General features: G+C 41.5%; 3 protein-coding genes across 10 annotated transcripts in view; 1 reads left to right on the top strand and 2 right to left on the bottom strand.

Annotated features, from left to right (window-relative positions):
• Window positions 1-2,545, top strand: part of camk2d2 (calcium/calmodulin-dependent protein kinase (CaM kinase) II delta 2) — a 40,398-nt gene extending 37,853 nt beyond the window's left edge. For 4 of the 8 annotated variants that reach the window (XM_034600613.1, XM_034600581.1, XM_034600596.1 and 1 more), the window contains one exon: window positions 960-2,545. Coding sequence is in view for 4 of the 8 variants with exons in the window: in XM_034600586.1 (XP_034456477.1) it covers window positions 960-963 (4 nt within the window). In the remaining 4 variants the exon portion in view is untranslated. The remainder of the gene's footprint in view (window positions 1-959) is intronic. The other 4 variants (XM_034600586.1, XM_034600604.1, XM_034600572.1 and 1 more) reach the window with 1 other exon arrangement.
• Window positions 2,546-3,528: 983 nt separating this feature from the next.
• The window catches only part of ank2a (ankyrin 2a, neuronal), a 77,152-nt gene continuing 57,241 nt past the window's right edge, over window positions 3,529-23,439 (bottom strand). The window contains exons 46-52 of the mRNA XM_034607201.1: window positions 8,262-10,025; window positions 7,692-7,781; window positions 7,163-7,246; window positions 6,874-7,038; window positions 6,556-6,729; window positions 6,285-6,376; window positions 3,529-5,522 (exon numbers count right to left, since the gene is read on the bottom strand). Of these exons, the coding sequence (XP_034463092.1) occupies window positions 5,312-5,522; window positions 6,285-6,376; window positions 6,556-6,729; window positions 6,874-7,038; window positions 7,163-7,246; window positions 7,692-7,781; window positions 8,262-10,025 (2,580 nt within the window). The 3' untranslated portion in view covers window positions 3,529-5,311. The remainder of the gene's footprint in view (window positions 5,523-6,284; window positions 6,377-6,555; window positions 6,730-6,873; window positions 7,039-7,162; window positions 7,247-7,691; window positions 7,782-8,261; window positions 10,026-23,439) is intronic.
• Window positions 11,978-16,777, bottom strand: LOC117775116. The gene is made up of 2 exons (XM_034608394.1): window positions 13,155-16,777; window positions 11,978-12,388 (listed from the first exon to the last, which is right to left on the bottom strand). The coding sequence occupies exons 1-2, from the start codon at window positions 16,669-16,671 to the stop codon at window positions 12,288-12,290; spliced, it is 3,618 nt and encodes a 1,205-aa protein (XP_034464285.1). The 5' UTR covers window positions 16,672-16,777; the 3' UTR covers window positions 11,978-12,287.

The following is a 23,439-nucleotide window of genomic DNA, read 5'->3' as shown; positions in this document are numbered from 1 at the left end:
AAACGTTATTTGGCGTGACATTTGACCTTGACGGAAGAGGTGGGGTTAATTACCTGAATTGCAGTCAACCACAAGAGGGCGATCAAGATGATTAGGGCTCACTTTTGGGCAGCTACCATGTCCTCCATCTTTATTTAAGATATGATAAGATTAAACTTCATCGATCCACACACCGGGGAAATTCACCTGTTACAGAAGCAGACAAGTCAGAATGAGGTAGACAAGTGAATAAAAATATAAAAAGGCCCTTTTTAATGTTTTCCACTGACACATCTTAAAACAAGAACTTGGAAAGTTGTCTTAATTATGGACTTGATATCTAAAACCATAAAGGACCCCACCCTGCAGGGCTTGGTATAGTTATGGTTGCTAAACTTTGGAGAAGTTTGTCAGTTGAACATTCTTTTTCCAAGGTGGAGTAGACTTAATTCAGAGGAACGATAGTCATCAGTGAAAAAATTCCGTCTTCAATGAATCACAACAACAAGCAGGATGAACAGGTCTTTTTTATAATGGACACTGGACTTGTCTCCATTTATGAGCCATACACTTCCTTGTCCTTAAAATAGAAGTAGACCTTGCCCAGGTAAATGCTGGATGACGTCATGCTGACAATTATTTCACAAACAAATAAAATCCTAAATGCTGATGTCCTACTTTCACAAGTTCAATGAAAGTGAAAGGAGAGGAAGCGAGATGTCAGTAAATCAGCAGCCGATACACACTTCCTGAAAAGACAATGTGTGGGTTGTGCCATCGGCGTGCATGAGGCATTTTCAGTAACATGCACGGTGGTTTTGTATCAGGGCCTCTTGATGTTAATAATCACATCTGTCCTCTACTGTTGTGTCCCAATGTCTGCTGTCAGTCAGTTTTTGACCGACAGGATAATCATTTCCATTGCTCTGTGTAATCTCTCTGTATAGATTCACGTTTATTTTCTCTCCCTTTTCTTGCAGTTAATGGAATATCAACATTTGGTCCAAAAAAATAAAATTAAAATAACCCATCAGCAAATCAAGCCGGGCAGTGACAACCAACCCATGACTGCACTCTGACCTTTTGACCCTCCTATAAGGATATAACATCGCACAGGACACTAAGTATTAATACATTTTACTGTTATGGCATTTTATTAATGGACATCATTCGAAACCACCACACGGTGGCGGCACACTGTATTTGGACATTATGAAACAAGCATATTGAAAACATTTGTTTGTTTGTTTTTTAAGATGTTTTGGTATGCATTTTAAATATGAAATAGAGATGTTTAAAAATCTACTACTGTAACCTCTCCCAAAAATTAGTTCTTGTATTTTTACGTGTATTTATGTGTGTGCAATACAAAAAAAAGAATCAGTTGGAAGATCAGAATGTTAAAATTGAGCTTGCTTTAGTTCTGGTGATATGTATATACATTGTGATTGTTGATTAAAAACAAAAACAAAGATTGAAAATTGCTATTCTTGCTATCAGAGGAATTAAGAGTTTATGTAAAATCCAGTTTATGGGCTACATTTATGTTTGCTATGAGCTAAGTCATACTGTTTGAATTGTCAGATTTCAACCTATAATACTAATTTAAATGTAAAGAAAAGCAGAGCAGCTTCCACTTTGCATTGAGGTATGTTTGCCTTTATATCAGTGAAATAAGAAATAAGAGAATGTAGCATATATGTAATATATGAAAAATCCAAGACTATTGTGTAGTGCATGGGGGGGATATTGTGAGTAAGAGCATATGATACTATAATATCTTCTGTTCGATCTGTGAATCACTGACTTGTTTGTTTGCATTTGTTAATGTTGTGCATTAGTTCTTGTCCCAAATGTTTCTGATGTCCTCCAATATCATGGAACTGCTGTAAAAACACAGTAACAGTTGACATCCAGCGTAAATATCAAAGCCTCATATCTCAAGAGGAGGAAAAACTAAACTCCTGGTTGCAGAAGCATCCCTTATATTTTGTATAAAAATGAGAAGGAAACGAGCCCATTTTTCATAATGTTTGTGACCGTATTGTATGACTGTATGTAGGGTTTCTGTTGTCATTTTATTCTCGTCATTTCCAGTGTGTTACTTTGCCAGTTGCACAGAGAAGGTGGGAGATGATGAAGACTGAGCAAAGGCACTACAGTCTCTACCTTCAGTCAGTGGAAGCGTCAGCCTGACGGTTGGCTCAGCAGGTCTGCGAGCGTGGTCATACAGAGCGCATGCTGAGAGGACGGCGAAGGAGAGGACTCAGATGAGACTGTTGGGAAGTCTTCCTCGACGATCAGTGCTTGGACAAGCCAGTGGTCCCCTCGCCGCTGCAGGACAACGCCTTGTCTTTGTCATCCTTACTGTTTGCTCTTTTCAATTGGTTTGTCTATTCTTTTTTTTTTAAGGGGAAAAATGTGATAAAACATTTCTTTTGACGAAAAGTATGATGTCAGTGCAATGCACCGCTCCTTATATGGTGTGTACCTGTTGCCAGCACGGCAATGGTTGGCTTAACATGTTTATGAAATAAATAAATCAGCTAAAAGGTGTGATGATGAACAAGTTTTTACTGGTTTTGTGTTGTTGATCGTCTGCTCTGTTGTATGTGTCGACTTGAAGTTAACGATTTGAAAACAAAAATCATTCATTTGTGATTTAATAGGACTCCGAACAATAAACTCTTTGCATATACATACATGGTAACATTTATCCATTAGTCCAAAAGGAATATATTGGTGCTGTCATGCAATTTAGACCATTTTAAGTTTCATTAAATCACTTTAAACCATCTTTTGGATCTGTTATAGAGTAAAATGGGCAGTTTGTCATTTCAGTCATTACAATAATTATAATCTCTCTAATAAACACAGAAACCCTTCAGCTAAACAAACACATTTTAAGAGTCAAGAACAAGCGCTGGATCATCGTTATATCTGTTGATCCTCTCGTTTGATTATTTTCTGATTTACTGGTGACACCTTGTGGACAGTGTGTGACCTAGGACGGGCTTATCCCGAAGCACAAAAGTATGCTTTTACTCCCCCCTGCTGGTACAGAGAGGTTCAGTCCTAAATAATTCCCTTGAGGATGTCAATTACCCAAACCACTGTTGAACAGACAGTTTTGACATTTAAGACCTCATCGTATCACATTAGCTCCTATGCCATCGCCTGACTTGTTGAAGGTTTGTGGTTGCAACCAGGTAACGTGTGGACATTTACACATTGTTACATATATAAAAGCAGGTCATTTAAAGGGTTGGACACAACTCATCCAACATGTAGAAGACAGGTCTGTGCATGGATGACATGTCTACTGTCAACTGACATGTCAACTGCTGCTTTCTTCGGTCTGAGACACATTTCTTGGTAAGCGACTGATCTGAGTCTTGTTATGGGTAATGCTACACACATACTGTGTGTTTTATGTTTGTAAAAAGTTTTGCCAGAGTAGTTATGTGCAGTGCACAGTCAGCGTATGTTTTTTAGCAAAGGAAACGATAATTGTAGCCTACACAGATAAATCCACCAAACACACCACAATACATTTGTAGACTTTTATTCTCTATCAGCCATAGACACTGCAGCCGTTTTGTTTTTGTCTTTTTGAATTTTGATACAGTAATACATGCCCTTATAGATATTTATATGCATTGTATATGTCTATAACTGTCATCATCACAGAAAAGGGATGCTGATTCTTCAAATTAAAAGCATACCTGTCACAGTGAACTTCCACTAGTTTGCATTTTACATGTTTCTAAATCACAAAGTAAACAGTGATAGTGAAATAAATACATTACATGTAGATACATACAGTAGCGATACTCAGAGCTGTGAATAATGATAGATTTAAGCTCTCAACCTGCCTCATTACGTGTAAGTCTGCGGTATCATCATCTGTCGGAGACTATCCCTGTGGCTACGATATACTGCACCTCATATCCTGTGCACAAAAAGCAAGGAGGTGTCTCCTCCCGACATTCAGGAGTGCAAATGCGGTTTGTGGAAAATAAACTTTTTTTTTTTTTTCTTTGCTGAAACTAGCAAAACCCGTTTACTCACACTCATTCTCACATACACACGCATACACAAACACACACGCGCGCACACAACTGCCTAACGCCTGGTCCAACACTTTCTAGTTCAAAAGATAAAATCAAACATAAAAGCAGAAACACATTAGTGCATGTGTTGTATCAGACTCTAAAACCACTTTCTTATTTACCTGCGGCAAATTCTGTGGTACCTCCCTGTAAAAAGAAGCTTCTAATTGGCTGTCAAACTATAAGATTAAACTATATTAACTCGTAAGCTTAAAAAATAAACTCAAATAATATTTAACTCAACACATGCATGGACAAACTCAAAAAATACAGGAGCTACGGTACATCCTCACTCACACATTCACCAGCAAAACGATATGAGTCAAGATCCAATCCCCACCCTGTCAAAAAAAAAAAAATGAATTACACATAGTAACACAGAAAATAAGACACACACAGAAGGGAGAGAGAAGCAGAAAGGGCCATCCATAGAATTACAAGCAGTCAAAGCTAGGATCATAATGACAGATGTTGATGAGTCATGCCTGCTCTACTTCACATGAGTGATTATTAATTCCTAGGCTACAGATGTCGGTAATGTCTAGATTATAGATAATATATAATTCCCAAAGACGGATTACACATAGCCGACACAAAACACAGCAGCAGCAGCAGCAGCAGCAGCAGTTAAATTCAGTGTTGATACCACCTGACTCAAAGGTACAGCTAGTAAAGTGAGTGAAATATATATATTTTTTTCAGTTAGGAATATCTGAGAAACTCTGGTTGTGAGAGGCAGTGCTGTGTGAAATATCGTCTTTCAGTCCGAGCACCGAGAGCAGTAGCAGTATTTAGCAGGAAAAGTGTTCTTCACCTTCGTGAGTTAGTAGATGTGAGATATATTTGACCGTTTTCGTATTTTTTTTTTGTTGCTCTACCACAGAATCAAAACAATAATTTCAGAGAAAATTCTAACGAGGAAAGTAAAATAAATCGGGGGGAAAAAAACATAAAGGATTTCTTTGGTCACAAAAAGGCGAAAAACAACATCAGAACATGAAAGAAAAATCATGAATAACGTGACACCAGCCAGGGAAGAAAACTGAATCAGGATCAGGACGTCTTCTTCCAGGACTTCAGTGGGAAGACTGTGGTAGCTTTGAGGTGCCAATGGTGCACACTGGGATTACAGTTGGCTAATGCATAGGATTAAGGGGGGTGGTGCTTTAGCATTGACACAGCCAGGAAGTCATGGGGAAGGGGGAGTATTACACATTCCTCTATTCTTCCTCCTCCTCCTCTTCATCGTCATCAGTGTCCTCCTTGTCTTCGTCATGGAAATGATGAAAGAGCTGGTGGAGATGCTGCTGGAGCTCGCATAGTTTGGACCCTTTCCTGGGATTGTCCACTTGCTCGAGCAGGACCTGTTTGCGCCGCCCAGCTCTCTTCACCACCGTCCGTCTGAGGGTGCGACCTTTACGCATGTGAGCCCTAAAGATGGAGGAAAGAGGGAGTGGGAACAAACAGATGAAGACACTTCAACCACAACAGAAGTGCACCTGTACTTATCTGGAAAGGCACAGGCATTTCTTAAGTTGTAAGATATTTTATGAGAGAGAAACACAACACCCACAATTTATATTATGCTTTGTTAATCCAGCATGCAGTTCAGGTCCAACTCCAGAAATCAAAAAATTATGTTAAAAACACTTCAAAAGAGGCATTGGACGAAGTGTATTTTCTGCACTGTGGTACTTTCACAGGAACTACATATAACTGCCATCAAGTGAAAACGAGAAAAAAATTAAAATCCTAAACATAAAGCGTATTAGATGTTGCATAAGCATGAACTATCAAAGCAACTCTGGTGCTCCTGAGCATAGATTTTCCATGTTTCTGGACAACTACCGGAGGGATGAACCCAATCTTTGAAAACATATTTGCTCATTGGTTCTGATGATGGTGGAGGGCGCTATCTGACATGTTGCTCCATAAGTGTTCAGCTGGGAGGAGATCTGATGACTGGCCAACAGCATATGGTTTACACAATCATTTTTTTAAAGGTATTTTTGATTATTTCACCTGTGGAGTCAAGCTGCAAAATTGTTCCACGAAAGAGTGAGATAACAATATTTTGGTAGGTTAGTACTATATTCATTCAGTATTAGTAGATTGAATATTAGAAAACCTCAAAAAACCACAGCAAAGAAGTCACACGCACAACCAAAGAGGTGCGCTCCAGCACTCACACACCTCCTGACCACAGTTCCATCTTCTTTGACAGTCTCTTTCTCTACCACATGAGGGAGCTCTGTTCTGCTTAAACCACTTATATAACCTAGTGCCTGGTGGCATTAAAGGGAGAAAACAGTCATCACTTCATTTGGAATGATTTAGATGTGAAAACAAAGATTTGGTTCCTTCCCTGAAATGATTTTTGCACAAGCACTGTAGGTGATACACGACTAATCCCGTAAATTCTGCAAAGTCTAGGTTATAGAATAATGATGTCGAGGTTACAAACCTGTTGGAAGTCATCTTGGGCCGTGGGGAGGTCAGATGCCAAAGATGGATCACCCTGGTGCGTCATCGTCCTTTCACCCTCCACCACCTTTGTTCTTTCCCCGAGACTGACCTTGCAACCCTCGGTTGACTCCTGCCTTGATGCCGAGAAACCCTCAAATTCAGCAAAGGTTACCTAGGTCAGAGGAAAAAGGTTATTTGTTATTTAATTGTCAGATGTTTTCTACTCCTGATATAAATGGTTTGTCTCATATTTTCTGTTAAAAAAGAGATTTTTATGACTATGACAAAGAACACACATAATATACAGGACACACACCTCTGTATGTTCTCCTTCACTCTTCAGTACCGTCCGCTTCACAACTTTGGAGTAACCATCTCCCTCTGCTACACTGATGGACGCCTGCGGAGATCCTTCCAACGTCACCTCTTCACGCTCCACGCCATCGGCAGAAATACATTTGCGGATAATTTTGCGGGTTACCTGAGGAAGACCACATGAAAAGGTAATTGTCTGTGTATTTACAGGCAAACCAGTGTTGTCTGAGTTGCACCTAAGAGCCTTTGGTATTGCTGCACAATCACAAATTTGCTTTATTAGGCTTTACCTTTTTGACAACAAGGTGCCCATGTTCGTCCTTGTACTGCTCCTCTGTCACTGACTGAGTGGGCAGGTCAGGCATTTCATCAGCCTGTGAGGAAAACATGATAAACAACAATCAGCAATGCTACCTCGGATCAGTGTAATGTTAACCTGTTTAATTCTCCACTTCAAAAATACAAAGCCAACGCATGTTACAGAAGAAACAGGACACACAACTTGCATATTAGGATGTAACTCAGTGAGAAAACAGGGACTTTTGGGGATACAGGAGACAAACTTGCATTCTCGGGGAGAAAAAAGTCGTCAAATAAAACAACTGCAGCATAAAACAGGTCCAGCCATGTATGCAAATCAAGTGGTGTCTTTCAAATCCTAAATCTTCACACACATATTTTCTTTCCCCATTTTGAAAGGATGTTAGACAGTGAATTCCTGAACTTGACAATAAAGACCTTGCTTGGTTAAAGTTGCACTCTGGATGCCACGCTCTCCATGCTCATTGAAAACACCACCAGTCATGCTAAGTCGGATACCTGTATGAAAACTCTTCTTCGCACTACTCTGGTGGTCAAAAATTCATCGTCTGAACTTTCGGACATTGATCCGAGCTGTGCAGTGACCTCCTGACCAAGCAACACAAACCCGTTAACATTTAATGAATGACAATGTACGATTGCTATGTCTTCAGCAAAGTGGGCAGGAAGCAGACTGATATGGTGCACTTTCCATAGGGTTTGAGAATCTTACGATGACTTTTAATGTCTTACATTGGAAAGTACAACATGGCAGTCTGTAGCTTGGCAAAATATTTGCAAAACACACCATGCTTTTACTTAAGTAAAGAATGAATGTGATTATTGCTGTAGCTTAGGTTATTACTGTAAGTGATTAAGTGATAAAGCTGGTTACAAGAAGCAGAGTGACATGCTGAGTAAGCACAGGTTAAATCTGAAAAATAAAAAGGGTTATAGGGAGTTTTAGGTCCAATCCATGTGGCCAGAGGGGTAGCAGTCATTTCTCTTTTCAGCAAATATTATATTTGTATAAGCTCAGCTCCGGGGGAAAGCTTGCAGGCTGGGACGGTTTACCAAATTACGTCTTACCCTTGTCAGAGATTTATCAGTATCATCATATGCCCCAATTTCACAGACAGGGGGCGGTCGTGGAGCCTCACATAGGGTGAATTCGTCATCGGATGCTTCTGAATAGTGTATTAATTCTTCACTCTCTTCGTGTACACTATGAAGAGGCTCATGGACAAAAGGAGCATCCTCATAATCTTCACTTCCAGAGGATAAAAGCACTCCTCGATTCACCTTTTCTATCACTCTGGAATGGCTGACGAAATCCAGAGGTAGCCCTTCACTGGACTTAGTTCTTGACTCAGGTTCATCGGGCTCGGTCTCTGAGAAATCCGACGTAGCTTGTTTGCACTCAAAGAATGGCTCCGGGTCATAGTATTCAAAGGTAGAGCTGTCTGCACCACCTTGCACAACGTCTGCATATCTGGGAGGCACGCAGGTATTGAAGGTTGCAGGAGAAGTGGTCTCTGAGTATAGAGGTGTAATGATATATTCCTCATCAGTACTCGATGAAGTCGTCTCTGCTTTAGGCTCCACTGAAGTGGGTTGAGAGGCAAAACATTCATAGTCTACTGCTGATTCTTCGAAATACTGTCCACTGATCCTTGGACTATCCTCTTCTGAAGATGTCTCTACGTTCCTTGAAGAGGGGCATGGGATCGATTCCTCAAAGCTAAAATGTCTTGCACACGTAACTGTCTCAGGTGTCAAATCAGAAAGAGACCGAGAGGAAAAGTCTTCAGTCTGAACAGCTTCCACAGAGGTCACCCCCCATGAATATGGAAGTTGATACATACTCTGTGTTGATGCTTCTTCGGTCACATCCCATGAGAAATGATATGGTGTAGTTGATTCATGCTGTTCTTTTCCGTGAATAATCTCAGTTGTAGAATCTTGCTCAACTAGAACAGCCAGATTGTTTTCAGGTATGTCAGAAAGACAAGCTATTCTGGGCAAAGACACTGATGAAAATGTCTCCGAAGAATTTTCACCATCTTTGTTGGACTCGAATATGTCCAAAGGAAAACTTGATGGTTCTGTTGCTTCACTTTGGGGAGATTCTGGGATTGAATGGGACTCAGTAGGGGATGCAGGACTGTCTGTATCTCTAGCTAAACTTGATGGTACACTTGTCTCAGAGGTATTTGTTTGATCGGGAGCAGTTGGGACTAATTCAGGTTCATCTTGAGTGGATGTCTGGAAATGTGCTGTCTCTTTGACATTTGTATGATTACTGTCATTTGTGAGCTGCATAACAGAAATCCCTCTAACGGTATCATCATCATCTGTAGGACATTGATCTTCAGGTGAAAGATCTTCAAAACTCTCAACGCTGGATTCTGACAGAAGTGGAGTAAACTTCAATTTCATCTCCTCCAGATCTGAGAGTAGCTGATCAAGCTGAGGGGACCCAGACCCTGGTGGTGTTGGAGTGGATTCTGAGGACATGATGATTTTATCATGTGTACTGTCTTGGGCTATTAGACAGAGTGAGTCTGGGGTCACTGAGCTTGGTTCAGCCAAGCCACAGTCTTCACTTTGTGTGGGGAAAGACATCTGTTCATCTTTTTCCTGTGGTGAGCTACTTAGATCAGTCAATGTAATTTCAGATTTCATTTCACATAGGTCAAATGTATTTGGAATCTGCAATTCTAGTTTTTGAGTGGGAAGTGTGTCTGAATCATTTGCCAAGGGTGGCATCTCGGTTGGAAAGACCTGACTCTGTCCTACATCAACATTTTTTTCTTGTTCTGAAAGATCGGTCTTGAAAGAAGCTGTTGATACCTGCAAGAAATGATACAATGGAGTGGGGACAAATATAAACAAATATGATTTGGTGATTTTGGTGATATAATGTGAAATGATTAAAATGAAACATGCACTTGTCAAGGACAAGTTCTGGTTTTAGATGTAGAATTTCCTCATTGTGTCTCAATGAGGGAATTCACTTGTAGCCCACTGCCCACACATAATTTAATATGCATTCATGACTGATTAAGATGATAGAACATTTTAATTTTTTTTTTTAAGATTAATGATAATACTGTCACATGTTGGGAGATTTGCACTGAGGGCATCAGTGGCAACGCAATATCATTTTATAATGATTAAAGCAGAATACAAATGAATTAGGTGGAAATCGGGATTTTGGCATCACAGGAAAGTGGACAAGCCTTATTTTACAATTCTTTCAAATAAATGGTTGCTGTCCTGTTATAATGCAAGAGCAAGAAGCACTGCATTTCCCATAAAATCTTTCAAGTTTTGTCACTGTCATACACTATTATTGTCTGTTCTGCTGCATCCTGTCCCTTATTAAGAAAAGTGAATAATTCTGTTATTAGAGTCAATTTTCTGATTTCTTCAGTAAAATTGTTCAAAAAATGGATGACCATATCTTTTGTCAAAAAAAAAAAACAAAAAAAACATCACAAAAATATTATCAACACAAACAACCATTGGTGTTGTGTCTCCTGCCAAAAAATGCATCGGACAGTAAAACCCAACAGTCGGAGACATTGTCTAGCTACAGACATGCAAAACATTACAGGCACCTATGGAGTAATATGTGTGTGATCAGGTTATAGGTTTGTTGTAACAGTGGGAGCCTGTGTGTTACAAACAAGAAAGGAAACATAACAGACAGCGCATGCCTCTAGCTGCAGATCTAAACGGGACCGTATAACTTATTGCAATTATAGTAGATGTATGGCACATAGAGAAAATGTAATCAAGGCATTGAAATCCCCCGTTGCTTGGAGCAGTGCTCTAAAGGCATCACGAAGAACACTGGTTAACTGGCTATCTGCGCAGCATATGAGAACATTCCATAGCCGGGCAAGAAGCTTGCTTTATTTAAGATTGGGTCACTGAAGTTTCCATTAGTTGTGCTTCACTGAAAGATCATCCATTTTACTCTAATGTATACATGCCACAGCAAGACAGTGAAGCCTCTATTAATAAAAGATTTAAGAAAGTTCTACATTCACACTATAAGTATCGCCATATTCATTACTTTTGAAAGCCACACCAATCAGTGCTGAGCAAGACCTTGTGCTGTCTTACCGACACCAGGGAACTTTTGCTCTCGTCCTCGCTCGTGGATTTTTCTTTGCATGTTCTTGGAAATCAAATCTTGGGTGGGTTGTTACCTTAAATTGTGATTCAGGGTCTGTCCATTTAAGTGTTCTTCGTTTCACTGATTCTCTCTTAACATGGGTGTGTTCATTGAAATCCTCCTCAAGCCAGACAGCATGATGAAATCCAGATTTTTGCTGTACAGATGGAATGTGACTCAACTCAAAACTAAAATGGCAAATTTGTGAGTTGACCTGATCTAATCTAAGTTGTTTGTTGTCCGGGGAGGTGACCTGATAAAAAAAGACTGGTCATCTGTGTTTTAAGAGGGAAGTATGGGTCCTGTCTCAGCTTCTGCAGAGTGGGATAGTGAGGAATCCTGCAATATGTCTGGTGTGATGCTTTCAAAATGACATGGTTTGGCCGGGCTATGTGGATCCCCCATGCTGACTTCTAAATCTTCAAATTAGTTTTGATCACAAGCCTGTTCCGACAAATTATCCGCGGCATCTTCAGAATAATTCTTCTCATCACAGGGATATTTCTCTTCATAGACTGGATCCCCTTCGTGTTCCATTGAAGTCCCTGAGAGTGGCTTAGATGTAATCTTATTGTCTTCAGAAACAGTGGCATCAGGGTCACTTTGCCTACATGTTGTTGTTGACCTCATGTGTAAAAGGCTTTGACATGCTGGAGAAACCAAACCTGAAATTGCATCGTCTCTTTTGTCTTCTGATGTGATATGTGTAAGCCTTGAAATGTTGTCTGCAATTGTGGTGGCAAAAATGTCAGTATGTGTTGGTGGTGTAACATTGACAAAACATGAATGTTTTTCTAGGGAAGATTTGATTAAACATATTTCACCACAAGAACATTTTCCCTTATACAAAGGATCATGTAAATGTGACATTAAGTTGTTGAATAAAGGCTTGTGTCCAACTCGGCATTCTTTAATTAATGGCTTGGAGTCTAATGACATGGATTCACAGAGAACAAGTTTGCTTTGGTTGAGGTTTCTCTCTGACATGTGTACTGATGAAGAGAGTTCAGCAGAAAATGTGATCCCAGGACACAAACTATTCTGTTCCACTGAAGCTACAGATTCTGGTGAGGATGCTCTAAAATCAGATAACCAGTTCGGCAAGAGTGAAAAGTCAAAATCAGAAGACACAGACTCTGGGGACAACGCCCTGCTGATAAATAACTCATCAATTTCAAAGTCTGATGAAACTGACTGTGGTGACTCTGGTCGGGTCTCGTCAAACAGGGTTTCCAGACCCAAACCAGTATCATCCCAGTCTGAAAGTACTGAATCTGGTGTATACGACCTGTGCCTAAAAGGTTCCCCATCATAACTGAAATAAGGAGATCTGAACTGAGGAACAGGCGAGTCAGGAGAGAGGGGCCTAAGTTCACTTTGAGATACAACTGACTCAGGAGATTGTGGTCTTAACTCGTCAATACAATGGTCTATGTAGAACTCTTCATCTGACGTTGAGGGAAGGTTAATGGGTCTCACCTCGGATAATTTGATGTTGCACAAATCATGAGCTTGGCTTTCTTGTGTATTGCCGCACACAATGTCTGCATATGTAAGAGGTCTTCCAGCAGACAGTGGCAGAGAGGAAGTCACGGCTGTTTTTGTGATACTGGGTTCCCTCTCTAAAGTCAACGAATCTGGGGAACCTGCTCTGTTGTCGTCAAACAATTCGTCAAGACAGAAAGTGGAGTACTCAACATCTGAAAATGTTGAAAGAGGGGACATGGGTTTGTCTTCAGTGTACTCTAAGTAATAGTTACAATGTTGATTATTCATTGGTGCAAATTTAATCCCCTGAGACAAACAATGCTCTTCAGTTGAAGCTACAGATTCTGGTGAGGATGCTCTAAAATCTGATAACCAGTTCGGCAAGAGTGAAAAGTCAAAATCAGAAGACACAGACTCTGGGGACAAAGCCCTGCTGCTAAATAACTCATCAATTTCAAAGTCTGATAAAACTGACTGTGGGGACTCTGGTCGGGTCTCATCAAACAGGGTTTCCAGACCCAAACCAGTATCATCCCAGTCTGAAAGTACTGAATCTGGTGTATACGACCTGTGCCTAAAAGGTTCCACATCATGACTGAAATAAGGAAATCTGAACTGAGGAACAGGCGAGTCAGGAGAGAGGGGCCTCAGTTCACTTTGAGATACAACTGACTCAGGAGATTGTGGTCTTAACTCGTCAATACAATGGTCTATGTAGAACTCTTCATCTGACGTTAATGAGGGAAGGTTAATGGGTCTCACCTCGGATAATTTGATGTTGCACAAATCATGAGCTTGGCTTTCTTGTGTATTGCCGCGCACAATGTCTGCATATGTAAGAGGTCTTCCAAAAGACAGTGGCAGAGAGGAAGTCACGGCTGTGTTTGTGATACTGGGTTCACTCTCTAAAGTCAACGAATCTGGGGAATCTGCTCTGTTGTCGTCAAACAATTCGTCAAGACAGAACGTGGAGTACTCAACATCTGACAATGTTGAAAGAGGGGACCCTGGTTTGTCTTCAGTGTACTCTAAGTAATAGTTACAATGTTGATTATTTATTTGTGCAAATTTAAGCCTCGGAGACAAACAATGCTCTTCAGTTGAAGCTACAGATTCTGGTGAGGATGCTCTAAAATCTAATAACCAGTTCGGCAAGAGTGAAAAGTCAAAATCAGAAGACACAGACTCTGGGGACAAAGCCCTGCTGCTAAATAACTCATCAATTTCAAAGTCTGATAAAACTGACTGTGGTGACTCTGGTCGGGTCTCATCAAACAGGGTTTCCAGACCCAAACCAGTATCATCCCAGTCTGAAAGTACTGAATCTGGTGTATACGACCTTTGCCTAAAAGGTTCCACATCATGACTGAAATAAGGAAATCTGAACTGAGGAACAGGCGAGTCAGGAGAGAGGGGCCTCAGTTCACTTTGAGATACAACTGACTCAGGAGATTGTGGTCTTAACTCATCAATGCAATGGTCTATGTAGAACTCTTCATCTGACGTTGAGGGAAGGTTAATGGGTCTCACCTCGGATAATTTGATGTTGCACAAATCATGAGCTTGGCTTTCTTGTGTATTGCCGCGCACAATGTCTGCATATGTAAGAGGTCTTCCAAAAGACAGTGGCAGAGAGGAAGTCACGGCTGTGTTTGTGATACTGGGTTCACTCTCTAAAGTCAACGAATCTGGGGAATCTGCTCTGTTGTCGTCAAACAATTCGTCAAGACTGAAGGTGGAGTACTCAACATCTGACAATGTTGAAAGAGGGGACCCTGGTTTGTCTTCAGAGTACTCTAAGTAATAGTTACAATGTTGATTATTTATTTGTGAAAATTTAAGCCTCGGAGACAAACAATGCTCTTCAGTTGAAGCTACAGATTCTGGTGAGGATGCTCTAAAATCTAATAACCAGTTCGGCAAGAGTGAAAAGTCAAAATCAGAAGACACAGACTCTGGGGACAAAGCCCTGCTGCTAAATAACTCATCAATTTCAAAGTCTGATAAAACTGACTGTGGTGAGTCTGGTCGGGTCTCGTCAAACAGGGTTTCCAGACCCAAACCAGTATCATCCCAGTCTGAAAGTACTGAATCTGGTGTATACGACCTTTGCCTAAAAGGTTCCACATCATGACTGAAATAAGGAAATCTGAACTGAGGAACAGGCGAGTCAGGAGAGAGGGGCCTAAGTTCACTTTGAGATACAACTGACTCAGGAGATTGTGGTCTTAACTCGTCAATACAATGGTCTATGTAGAACTCTTCATCTGACGTTAATGAGGGAAGGTTAATGGGTCTCACCTCGGATAATTTGATGTTGCACAAATCATGAGCTTGGCTTTCTTGTGTATTGCCGCGCACAATGTCTGCATATGTAAGAGGTCTTCCAAAAGACAGTGGCAGAGAGGAAGTCACGGCTGTGTTTGTGATACTGGGTTCACTCTCTAAAGTCAACGAATCTGGGGAATCTGCTCTGTTGTCGTCAAACAATTCGTCAAGACAGAACGTGGAGTACTCAACATCTGACAATGTTGAAAGAGGGGACCCTGGTTTGTCTTCAGAGTACTCTAAGTAATAGTTACAATGTTGATTATTTATTTGTGCAAATTTAAGCCTCGGAGACAAACAATGCTCTTCAGTTGAAGCTACAGATTCTGGTGAGGATGCTCTAAAATCTGATAACCAGTTCGGCAAGAGTGAAAAGTCAAAATCAGAAGACACAGACTCTGGGGACAAAGCCCTGCTGCTAAATAACTCATCAATTTCAAAGTCTGATAAAACTGACTGTGGTGAGTCTGGTCGGGTCTCGTCAAACAGGGTTTCCAGACCCAAACCAGTATCATCCCAGTCTGAAAGTACTGAATCTGGTGTATACGACCTGTGCCTAAAAGGTTCCACATCATGACTGAAATAAGGAAATCTGAACTGAGGAACAGGCGAGTCAGGAGAGAGGGGCCTCAGTTCACTTTGAGATACAACTGACTCAGGAGATTGTGGTCTTAACTCATCAATGCAATGGTCTATGTAGAACTCTTCATCTAACGTTGAGGGAAGGTTAATGGGTCTCACCTCGGATAATTTGATGTTGCACAAATCATGAGCTTGGCTTTCTTGTGTATTGCCGCGCACAATGTCTGCATATGTAAGAGGTCTTCCAGCAGACAGTGGCAGAGAGGAAGTCACGGCTGTGTTTGTGATACTGGGTTCACTCTCTAAAGTCATCGAATCTGGGGAACCTGCTCTGTTGTCGTCAAACAATTCGTCAAGACAGAACGTGGAGTACTCAACATCTGACAATGTTGAAAGAGGGGACCCTGGTTTGTCTTCAGAGTACTCTAAGTAATAGTTACAATATTGATTATTTATTTGTGCAAATTTAAGCCTCGGAGACAAACAATGCTCTTCAGTTGAAGCTACAGATTCTGGTGAGGATGCTCTAAAGTCTGATAACCAGTTCGGCAAGAGTGAAAAGTCAAAATCAGAAGAGACAGACTCTGGGGACAACGCCCTGCTGCTAAATAACTCATCAATTTCAAAGTCTGATAAAACTGACTGTGGTGACTCTGGTCTGGTCTCGTCAAACAGGGTTTCCAGACCCAAACCAGTATCATCCCAGTCTGAAAGTACTGAATCTGGTGTATACGACCTGTGCCTCAACAGTTCCCCATCATAACTGAAATATGAAGATCTGAACTGAGGAACAGGCGAGTCAGGAGAGAGGGGCCTAAGTTCACTTTGAGATACCACTGACTCAGGAGATTGTGGTCTTAACTCGTCTATGAAATGGTCTATGGAGAAGAAAGGTAACTCCTCGTCTGGTGACATAGAGGGAAGGTAAAAAGACCTTAAGTCAAATGTATTGATGCTGCATAAAGCTTGGATTTCTTCTTTGTAACCCCCTACAACATCTTCATATGTAAGAGGTCTTCCAGCAGACAGTGGCAGAGAGGAAGTCACAGCTGTGTTTGTGATACTGGGTTCACTCTCTAAAGTCAACGAATCTGGGGAATCTGCTCTGTTGTCGTCAAACAATTCGTCAAGACTGAAGGTGGAGTACTCAACATCTGACAATGTTGAAAGAAGGGACCCTGGTTTGTCTTCAGAGTACTCTAAGTAATAGTTACAATGTTGATTATTTATTTGTGCAAATTTAAGCCTCGGAGACAAACAATGCTCTTCAGTTGAAGCTACAGATTCTGGTGAGGATGCTCTAAAATCTAATAACCAGTTCGGCAAGAGTGAAAAGTCAAAATCAGAAGACACAGACTCTGGGGACAAAGCCCTGCTGCTAAATAACTCATCAATTTCAAAGTCTGATAAAACTGACTGTGGTGAGTCCGGTCGGGTCTCGTCAAACAGGGTTTCCAGACCCAAACCAGTATCATCCCAGTCTGAAAGTACTGAATCTGGTGTATACGACCTTTGCCTAAAAGGTTCCACATCATGACTGAAATAAGGAAATCTGAACTGAGGAACAGGCGAGTCAGGAGAGAGGGGCCTAAGTTCACTTTGAGATACAACTGACTCAGGAGATTGTGGTCTTAACTCGTCAATACAATGGTCTATGTAGAACTCTTCATCTGACGTTGAGGGAAGGTTAATGGGTCTCACCTCGGATAATTTGATGTTGCACAAATCATGAGCTTGGCTTTCTTGTGTATTGCCGCGCACAATGTCTGCATATGTAAGAGGTCTTCCAAAAGACAGTGGCAGAGAGGAAGTCACGGCTGTGTTTGTGATACTGGGTTCACTCTCTAAAGTCATCGAATCTGGGGAACCTGCTCTGTTGTCGTCAAACAATTCGTCAAGACAGAACGTGGAGTACTCAACATCTGACAATGTTGAAAGAGGGGACCCTGGTTTGTCTTCAGAGTACTCTAAGTAATAGTTACAATGTTGATTATTTATTTGTGCAAATTTAAGCCTCGGAGACAAACAATGCTCTTCAGTTGAAGCTACAGATTCTGGTGAGGATGCTCTAAAATCTGATAACCAGTTCGGCAAGAGTGAAAAGTCAAAATCAGAAGACACAGACTCTGGGGACAAAGCCCTGCTGCTAAATAACTCATCAATTTCAAAGTCTGATAAAACTGACTGTGGTGAGTCTGGTCGGGTCTCGTCAAACAGGGTTTCCAGACCCAAACCAGTATCATCCCAGTCTGAAAGTACTGAATCTGGTGTATACGACCTGTGCCTAAAAGGTTCCACATCATGACTGAAATAAGGAAATCTGAACTGAGGAACAGGCGAGTCAGGAGAGAGGGGCCTCAGTTCACTTTGAGATACAACTGACTCAGGAGATTGTGGTCTTAACTCATCAATGCAATGGTCTATGTAGAACTCTTCATCTAACGTTGAGGGAAGGTTAATGGGTCTCACCTCGGATAATTTGATGTTGCACAAATCATGAGCTTGGCTTTCTTGTGTATTGCCGCGCACAATGTCTGCATATGTAAGAGGTCTTCCAGCAGACAGTGGCAGAGAGGAAGTCACGGCTGTGTTTGTGATACTGGGTTCACTCTCTAAAGTCATCGAATCTGGGGAACCTGCTCTGTTGTCGTCAAACAATTCGTCAAGACAGAACGTGGAGTACTCAACATCTGACAATGTTGAAAGAGGGGACCCTGGTTTGTCTTCAGAGTACTCTAAGTAATAGTTACAATATTGATTATTTATTTGTGCAAATTTAAGCCTCGGAGACAAACAATGCTCTTCAGTTGAAGCTACAGATTCTGGTGAGGATGCTCTAAAGTCTGATAACCAGTTCGGCAAGAGTGAAAAGTCAAAATCAGAAGAGACAGACTCTGGGGACAACGCCCTGCTGCTAAATAACTCATCAATTTCAAAGTCTGATAAAACTGACTGTGGTGACTCTGGTCTGGTCTCGTCAAACAGGGTTTCCAGACCCAAACCAGTATCATCCCAGTCTGAAAGTACTGAATCTGGTGTATACGACCTGTGCCTCAACAGTTCCCCATCATAACTGAAATATGAAGATCTGAACTGAGGAACAGGCGAGTCAGGAGAGAGGGGCCTAAGTTCACTTTGAGATACCACTGACTCAGGAGATTGTGGTCTTAACTCGTCTATGAAATGGTCTATGGAGAAGAAAGGTAACTCCTCGTCTGGTGACATAGAGGGAAGGTAAAAAGACCTTAAGTCAAATGTATTGATGCTGCATAAAGCTTGGATTTCTTCTTTGTAACCCCCTACAACATCTTCATATGTAAGAGGTCTTCCAGCAGACAGTGGCAGAGAGGAAGTCACAGCTGTGTTTGTGATACTGGGTTCACTCTCTAAAGTCAACGAATCTGGGGAATCTGCTCTGTTGTCGTCAAACAATTCGTCAAGACTGAAGGTGGAGTACTCAACATCTGACAATGTTGAAAGAAGGGACCCTGGTTTGTCTTCAGAGTACTCTAAGTAATAGTTACAATGTTGATTATTTATTTGTGCAAATTTAAGCCTCGGAGACAAACAATGCTCTTCAGTTGAAGCTACAGATTCTGGTGAGGATGCTCTAAAATCTAATAACCAGTTCGGCAAGAGTGAAAAGTCAAAATCAGAAGACACAGACTCTGGGGACAAAGCCCTGCTGCTAAATAACTCATCAATTTCAAAGTCTGATAAAACTGACTGTGGTGAGTCCGGTCGGGTCTCGTCAAACAGGGTTTCCAGACCCAAACCAGTATCATCCCAGTCTGAAAGTACTGAATCTGGTGTATACGACCTTTGCCTAAAAGGTTCCACATCATGACTGAAATAAGGAAATCTGAACTGAGGAACAGGCGAGTCAGGAGAGAGGGGCCTAAGTTCACTTTGAGATACAACTGACTCAGGAGATTGTGGTCTTAACTCGTCAATACAATGGTCTATGTAGAACTCTTCATCTGACGTTGAGGGAAGGTTAATGGGTCTCACCTCGGATAATTTGATGTTGCACAAATCATGAGCTTGGCTTTCTTGTGTATTGCCGCGCACAATGTCTGCATATGTAAGAGGTCTTCCAAAAGACAGTGGCAGAGAGGAAGTCACGGCTGTGTTTGTGATACTGGGTTCACTCTCTAAAGTCATCGAATCTGGGGAACCTGCTCTGTTGTCGTCAAACAATTCGTCAAGACAGAACGTGGAGTACTCAACATCTGACAATGTTGAAAGAGGGGACCCTGGTTTGTCTTCAGAGTACTCTAAGTAATAGTTACAATGTTGATTATTTATTTGTGCAAATTTAAGCCTCGGAGACAAACAATGCTCTTCAGTTGAAGCTACAGATTCTGGTGAGGATGCTCTAAAATCTGATAACCAGTTCGGCAAGAGTGAAAAGTCAAAATCAGAAGACACAGACTCTGGGGACAAAGCCCTGCTGCTAAATAACTCATCAATTTCAAAGTCTGATAAAACTGACTGTGGTGACTCTGGTCGGGTCTCATCAAACAGGGTTTCCAGACCCAAACCAGTATCATCCCAGTCTGAAAGTACTGAATCTGGTGTATACGACCTGTGCCTAAAAGGTTCCACATCATGACTGAAATAAGGAAATCTGAACTGAGGAACAGGCGAGTCAGGAGAGAGGGGCCTAAGTTCACTTTGAGATACCACTGACTCAGGAGATTGTGGTCTTAACTCGTCTATGAAATGGTCTATGGAGAAGAAAGGTAACTCCTCGTCTGGTGACATAGAGGGAAGGTAAAAAGACCTTAAGTCAAATGTATTGATGCTGCATAAAGCTTGGATTTCTTCTTTGTAGCCCCCTACAACATCTTCATATGTAAGAGGTCTTCCAGCAGACAGTGGCAGAGAGGAAGTCACAGCTGTGTTTGTGATACTGTGTTCAATCTCTAAAGTCAACGAATCTGGGGAACCTGGTCTGTTGTCGTCAAACAATTCATCAAGACAGAACGTGGAGTACTCAACAACTGACAATGTTGAAAGAGGGGACATGGGTTTGTCTTCAGTGTACTCTAAGTAATAGTTACAATGTTGATTATTCATTGGTGCAAATTTAATCCCCTGAGACAAACAATGCTCTTCAGTTGAAGCTACAGATTCTGGTGAGGATGCTCTAAAATCTGATAACCAGTTCGGCAAGAGTGAAAAGTCAAAATCAGAAGACACAGACTCTGGGGACAAAGCCCTGCTGCTAAATAACTCATCAATTTCAAAGTCTGATAAAACTGACTGTGGTGACTCTGGTCGGGTCTCATCAAACAGGGTTTCCAGACCCAAACCAGTATCATCCCAGTCTGAAAGTACTGAATCTGGTGTATACGACCTTTGCCTAAAAGGTTCCACATCATGACTGAAATAAGGAAATCTGAACTGAGGAACAGGCGAGTCAGGAGAGAGGGGCCTCAGTTCACTTTGACATACCACTGACTCAGGAGATTGTGGTCTTAACTCATCAATGCAATGGTCTATGTAGAACTCTTCATCTGACGTTGAGGGAAGGTTAATGGGTCTCACCTCGGATAATTTGATGTTGCACAAATCATGAGCTTGGCTTTCTTGTGTATTGCCGCGCACAATGTCTGCATATGTAAGAGGTCTTCCAAAAGACAGTGGCAGAGAGGAAGTCACGGCTGTGTTTGTGATACTGGGTTCACTCTCTAAAGTCAACGAATCTGGGGAATCTGCTCTGTTGTCATCAAACAATTCGTCAAGACAGAACGTGGAGTACTCAACATCTGACAATGTTGAAAGAGGGGACCCTGGTTTGTCTTCAGAGTACTCTAAGTAATAGTTACAATGTTGATTATTTATTTGTGCAAATTTAAGCCTCGGAGACAAACAATGCTCTTCAGTTGAAGCTACAGATTCTGGTGAGGATGCTCTAAAATCTGATAACCAGTTCGGCAAGAGTGAAAAGTCAAAATCAGAAGACACAGACTCTGGGGACAAAGCACTGCTGCTAAATAACTCATCAATTTCAAAGACTGATAAAACTGACTGTGGTGACTCTGGTCGGGTCTCATCAAACAGGGTTTCCAGACCCAAACCAGTATCATCCCAGTCTGAAAGTACTGAATCTGGTGTATACGACCTGTGCCTAAAAGGTTCCACATCATGACTGAAATAAGGAAATCTGAACTGAGGAACAGGCGAGTCAGGAGAGAGGGGCCTCAGTTCACTTTGAGATACAACTGACTCAGGAGATTGTGGTCTTAACTCATCAATGCAATGGTCTATGTAGAACTCTTCATCTGACGTTGAGGGAAGGTTAATGGGTCTCACCTCGGATAATTTGATGTTGCACAAATCATGAGCTTGGCTTTCTTGTGTATTGCCGCGCACAATGTCTGCATATGTAAGAGGTCTTCCAAAAGACAGTGGCAGAGAGGAAGTCACGGCTGTGTTTGTGATACTGGGTTCACTCTCTAAAGTCATCGAATCTGGGGAACCTGCTCTGTTGTCGTCAAACAATTCGTCAAGACAGAACGTGGAGTACTCAACATCTGACAATGTTGAAAGAGGGGACCCTGGTTTGTCTTCAGAGTACTCTAAGTAATAGTTACAATGTTGATTATTTATTTGTGCAAATTTAAGCCTCGGAGACAAACAATGCTCTTCAGTTGAAGCTACAGATTCTGGTGAGGATGCTCTAAAGTCTGATAACCAGTTCGGCAAGAGTGAAAAGTCAAAATCAGAAGAGACAGACTCTGGGGACAACGCCCTGCTGCTAAATAACTCATCAATTTCAAAGTCTGATAAAACTGACTGTGGTGACTCTGGTCTGGTCTCGTCAAACAGGGTTTCCAGACCCAAACCAGTATCATCCCAGTCTGAAAGTACTGAATCTGGTGTATACGACCTGTGCCTCAACAGTTCCCCATCATAACTGAAATATGAAGATCTGAACTGAGGAACAGGCGAGTCAGGAGAGAGGGGCCTAAGTTCACTTTGAGATACCACTGACTCAGGAGATTGTGGTCTTAACTCGTCTATGAAATGGTCTATGGAGAAGAAAGGTAACTCCTCGTCTGGTGACATAGAGGGAAGGTAAAAAGACCTTAAGTCAAATGTATTGATGCTGCATAAAGCTTGGATTTCTTCTTTGTAGCCCCCTACAACATCTTCATATGTAAGAGGTCTTCCAGCAGACAGTGGCAGAGAGGAAGTCACAGCTGTGTTTGTGATACAGTGTTCAATCTCTAAAGTCAACGAATCTGGGGAACCTGCTCTGTTGTCGTCAAACAATTCGTCAAGACAGAACGTGGAGTACTCAACATCTGACAATGTTGAAAGAGGGGACCCTGGTTTGTCTTCAGAGTACTCTAAGTAATAGTTACAATGTTGATTATTTATTTGTGCAAATTTAAGCCTCGGAGACAAACAATGCTCTTCAGTTGAAGCTACAGATTCTGGTGAGGATGCTCTAAAATCTGATAACCAGTTCGGCAAGAGTGAAAAGTCAAAATCAGAAGAGACAGACTCTGGGGACAACGCCCTGCTGCTAAATAACTCATCAATTTCAAAGTCTGATAAAACTGACTGTGGTGACTCTGGTCTGGTCTCGTCAAACAGGGTTTCCAGACCCAAACCAGTATCATCCCAGTCTGAAAGTACTGAATCTGGTGTATACGACCTGTGCCTCAA

The sequence above is a fragment of the Hippoglossus hippoglossus genome, chromosome 1, assembly GCF_009819705.1.
Source record: "Hippoglossus hippoglossus isolate fHipHip1 chromosome 1, fHipHip1.pri, whole genome shotgun sequence".
NCBI lineage: Eukaryota > Metazoa > Chordata > Actinopteri > Pleuronectiformes > Pleuronectidae > Hippoglossus > Hippoglossus hippoglossus.
Note: the sequence above shows the minus strand (reverse complement) of the source record. Positions and strands in the feature narration are given on the sequence as shown.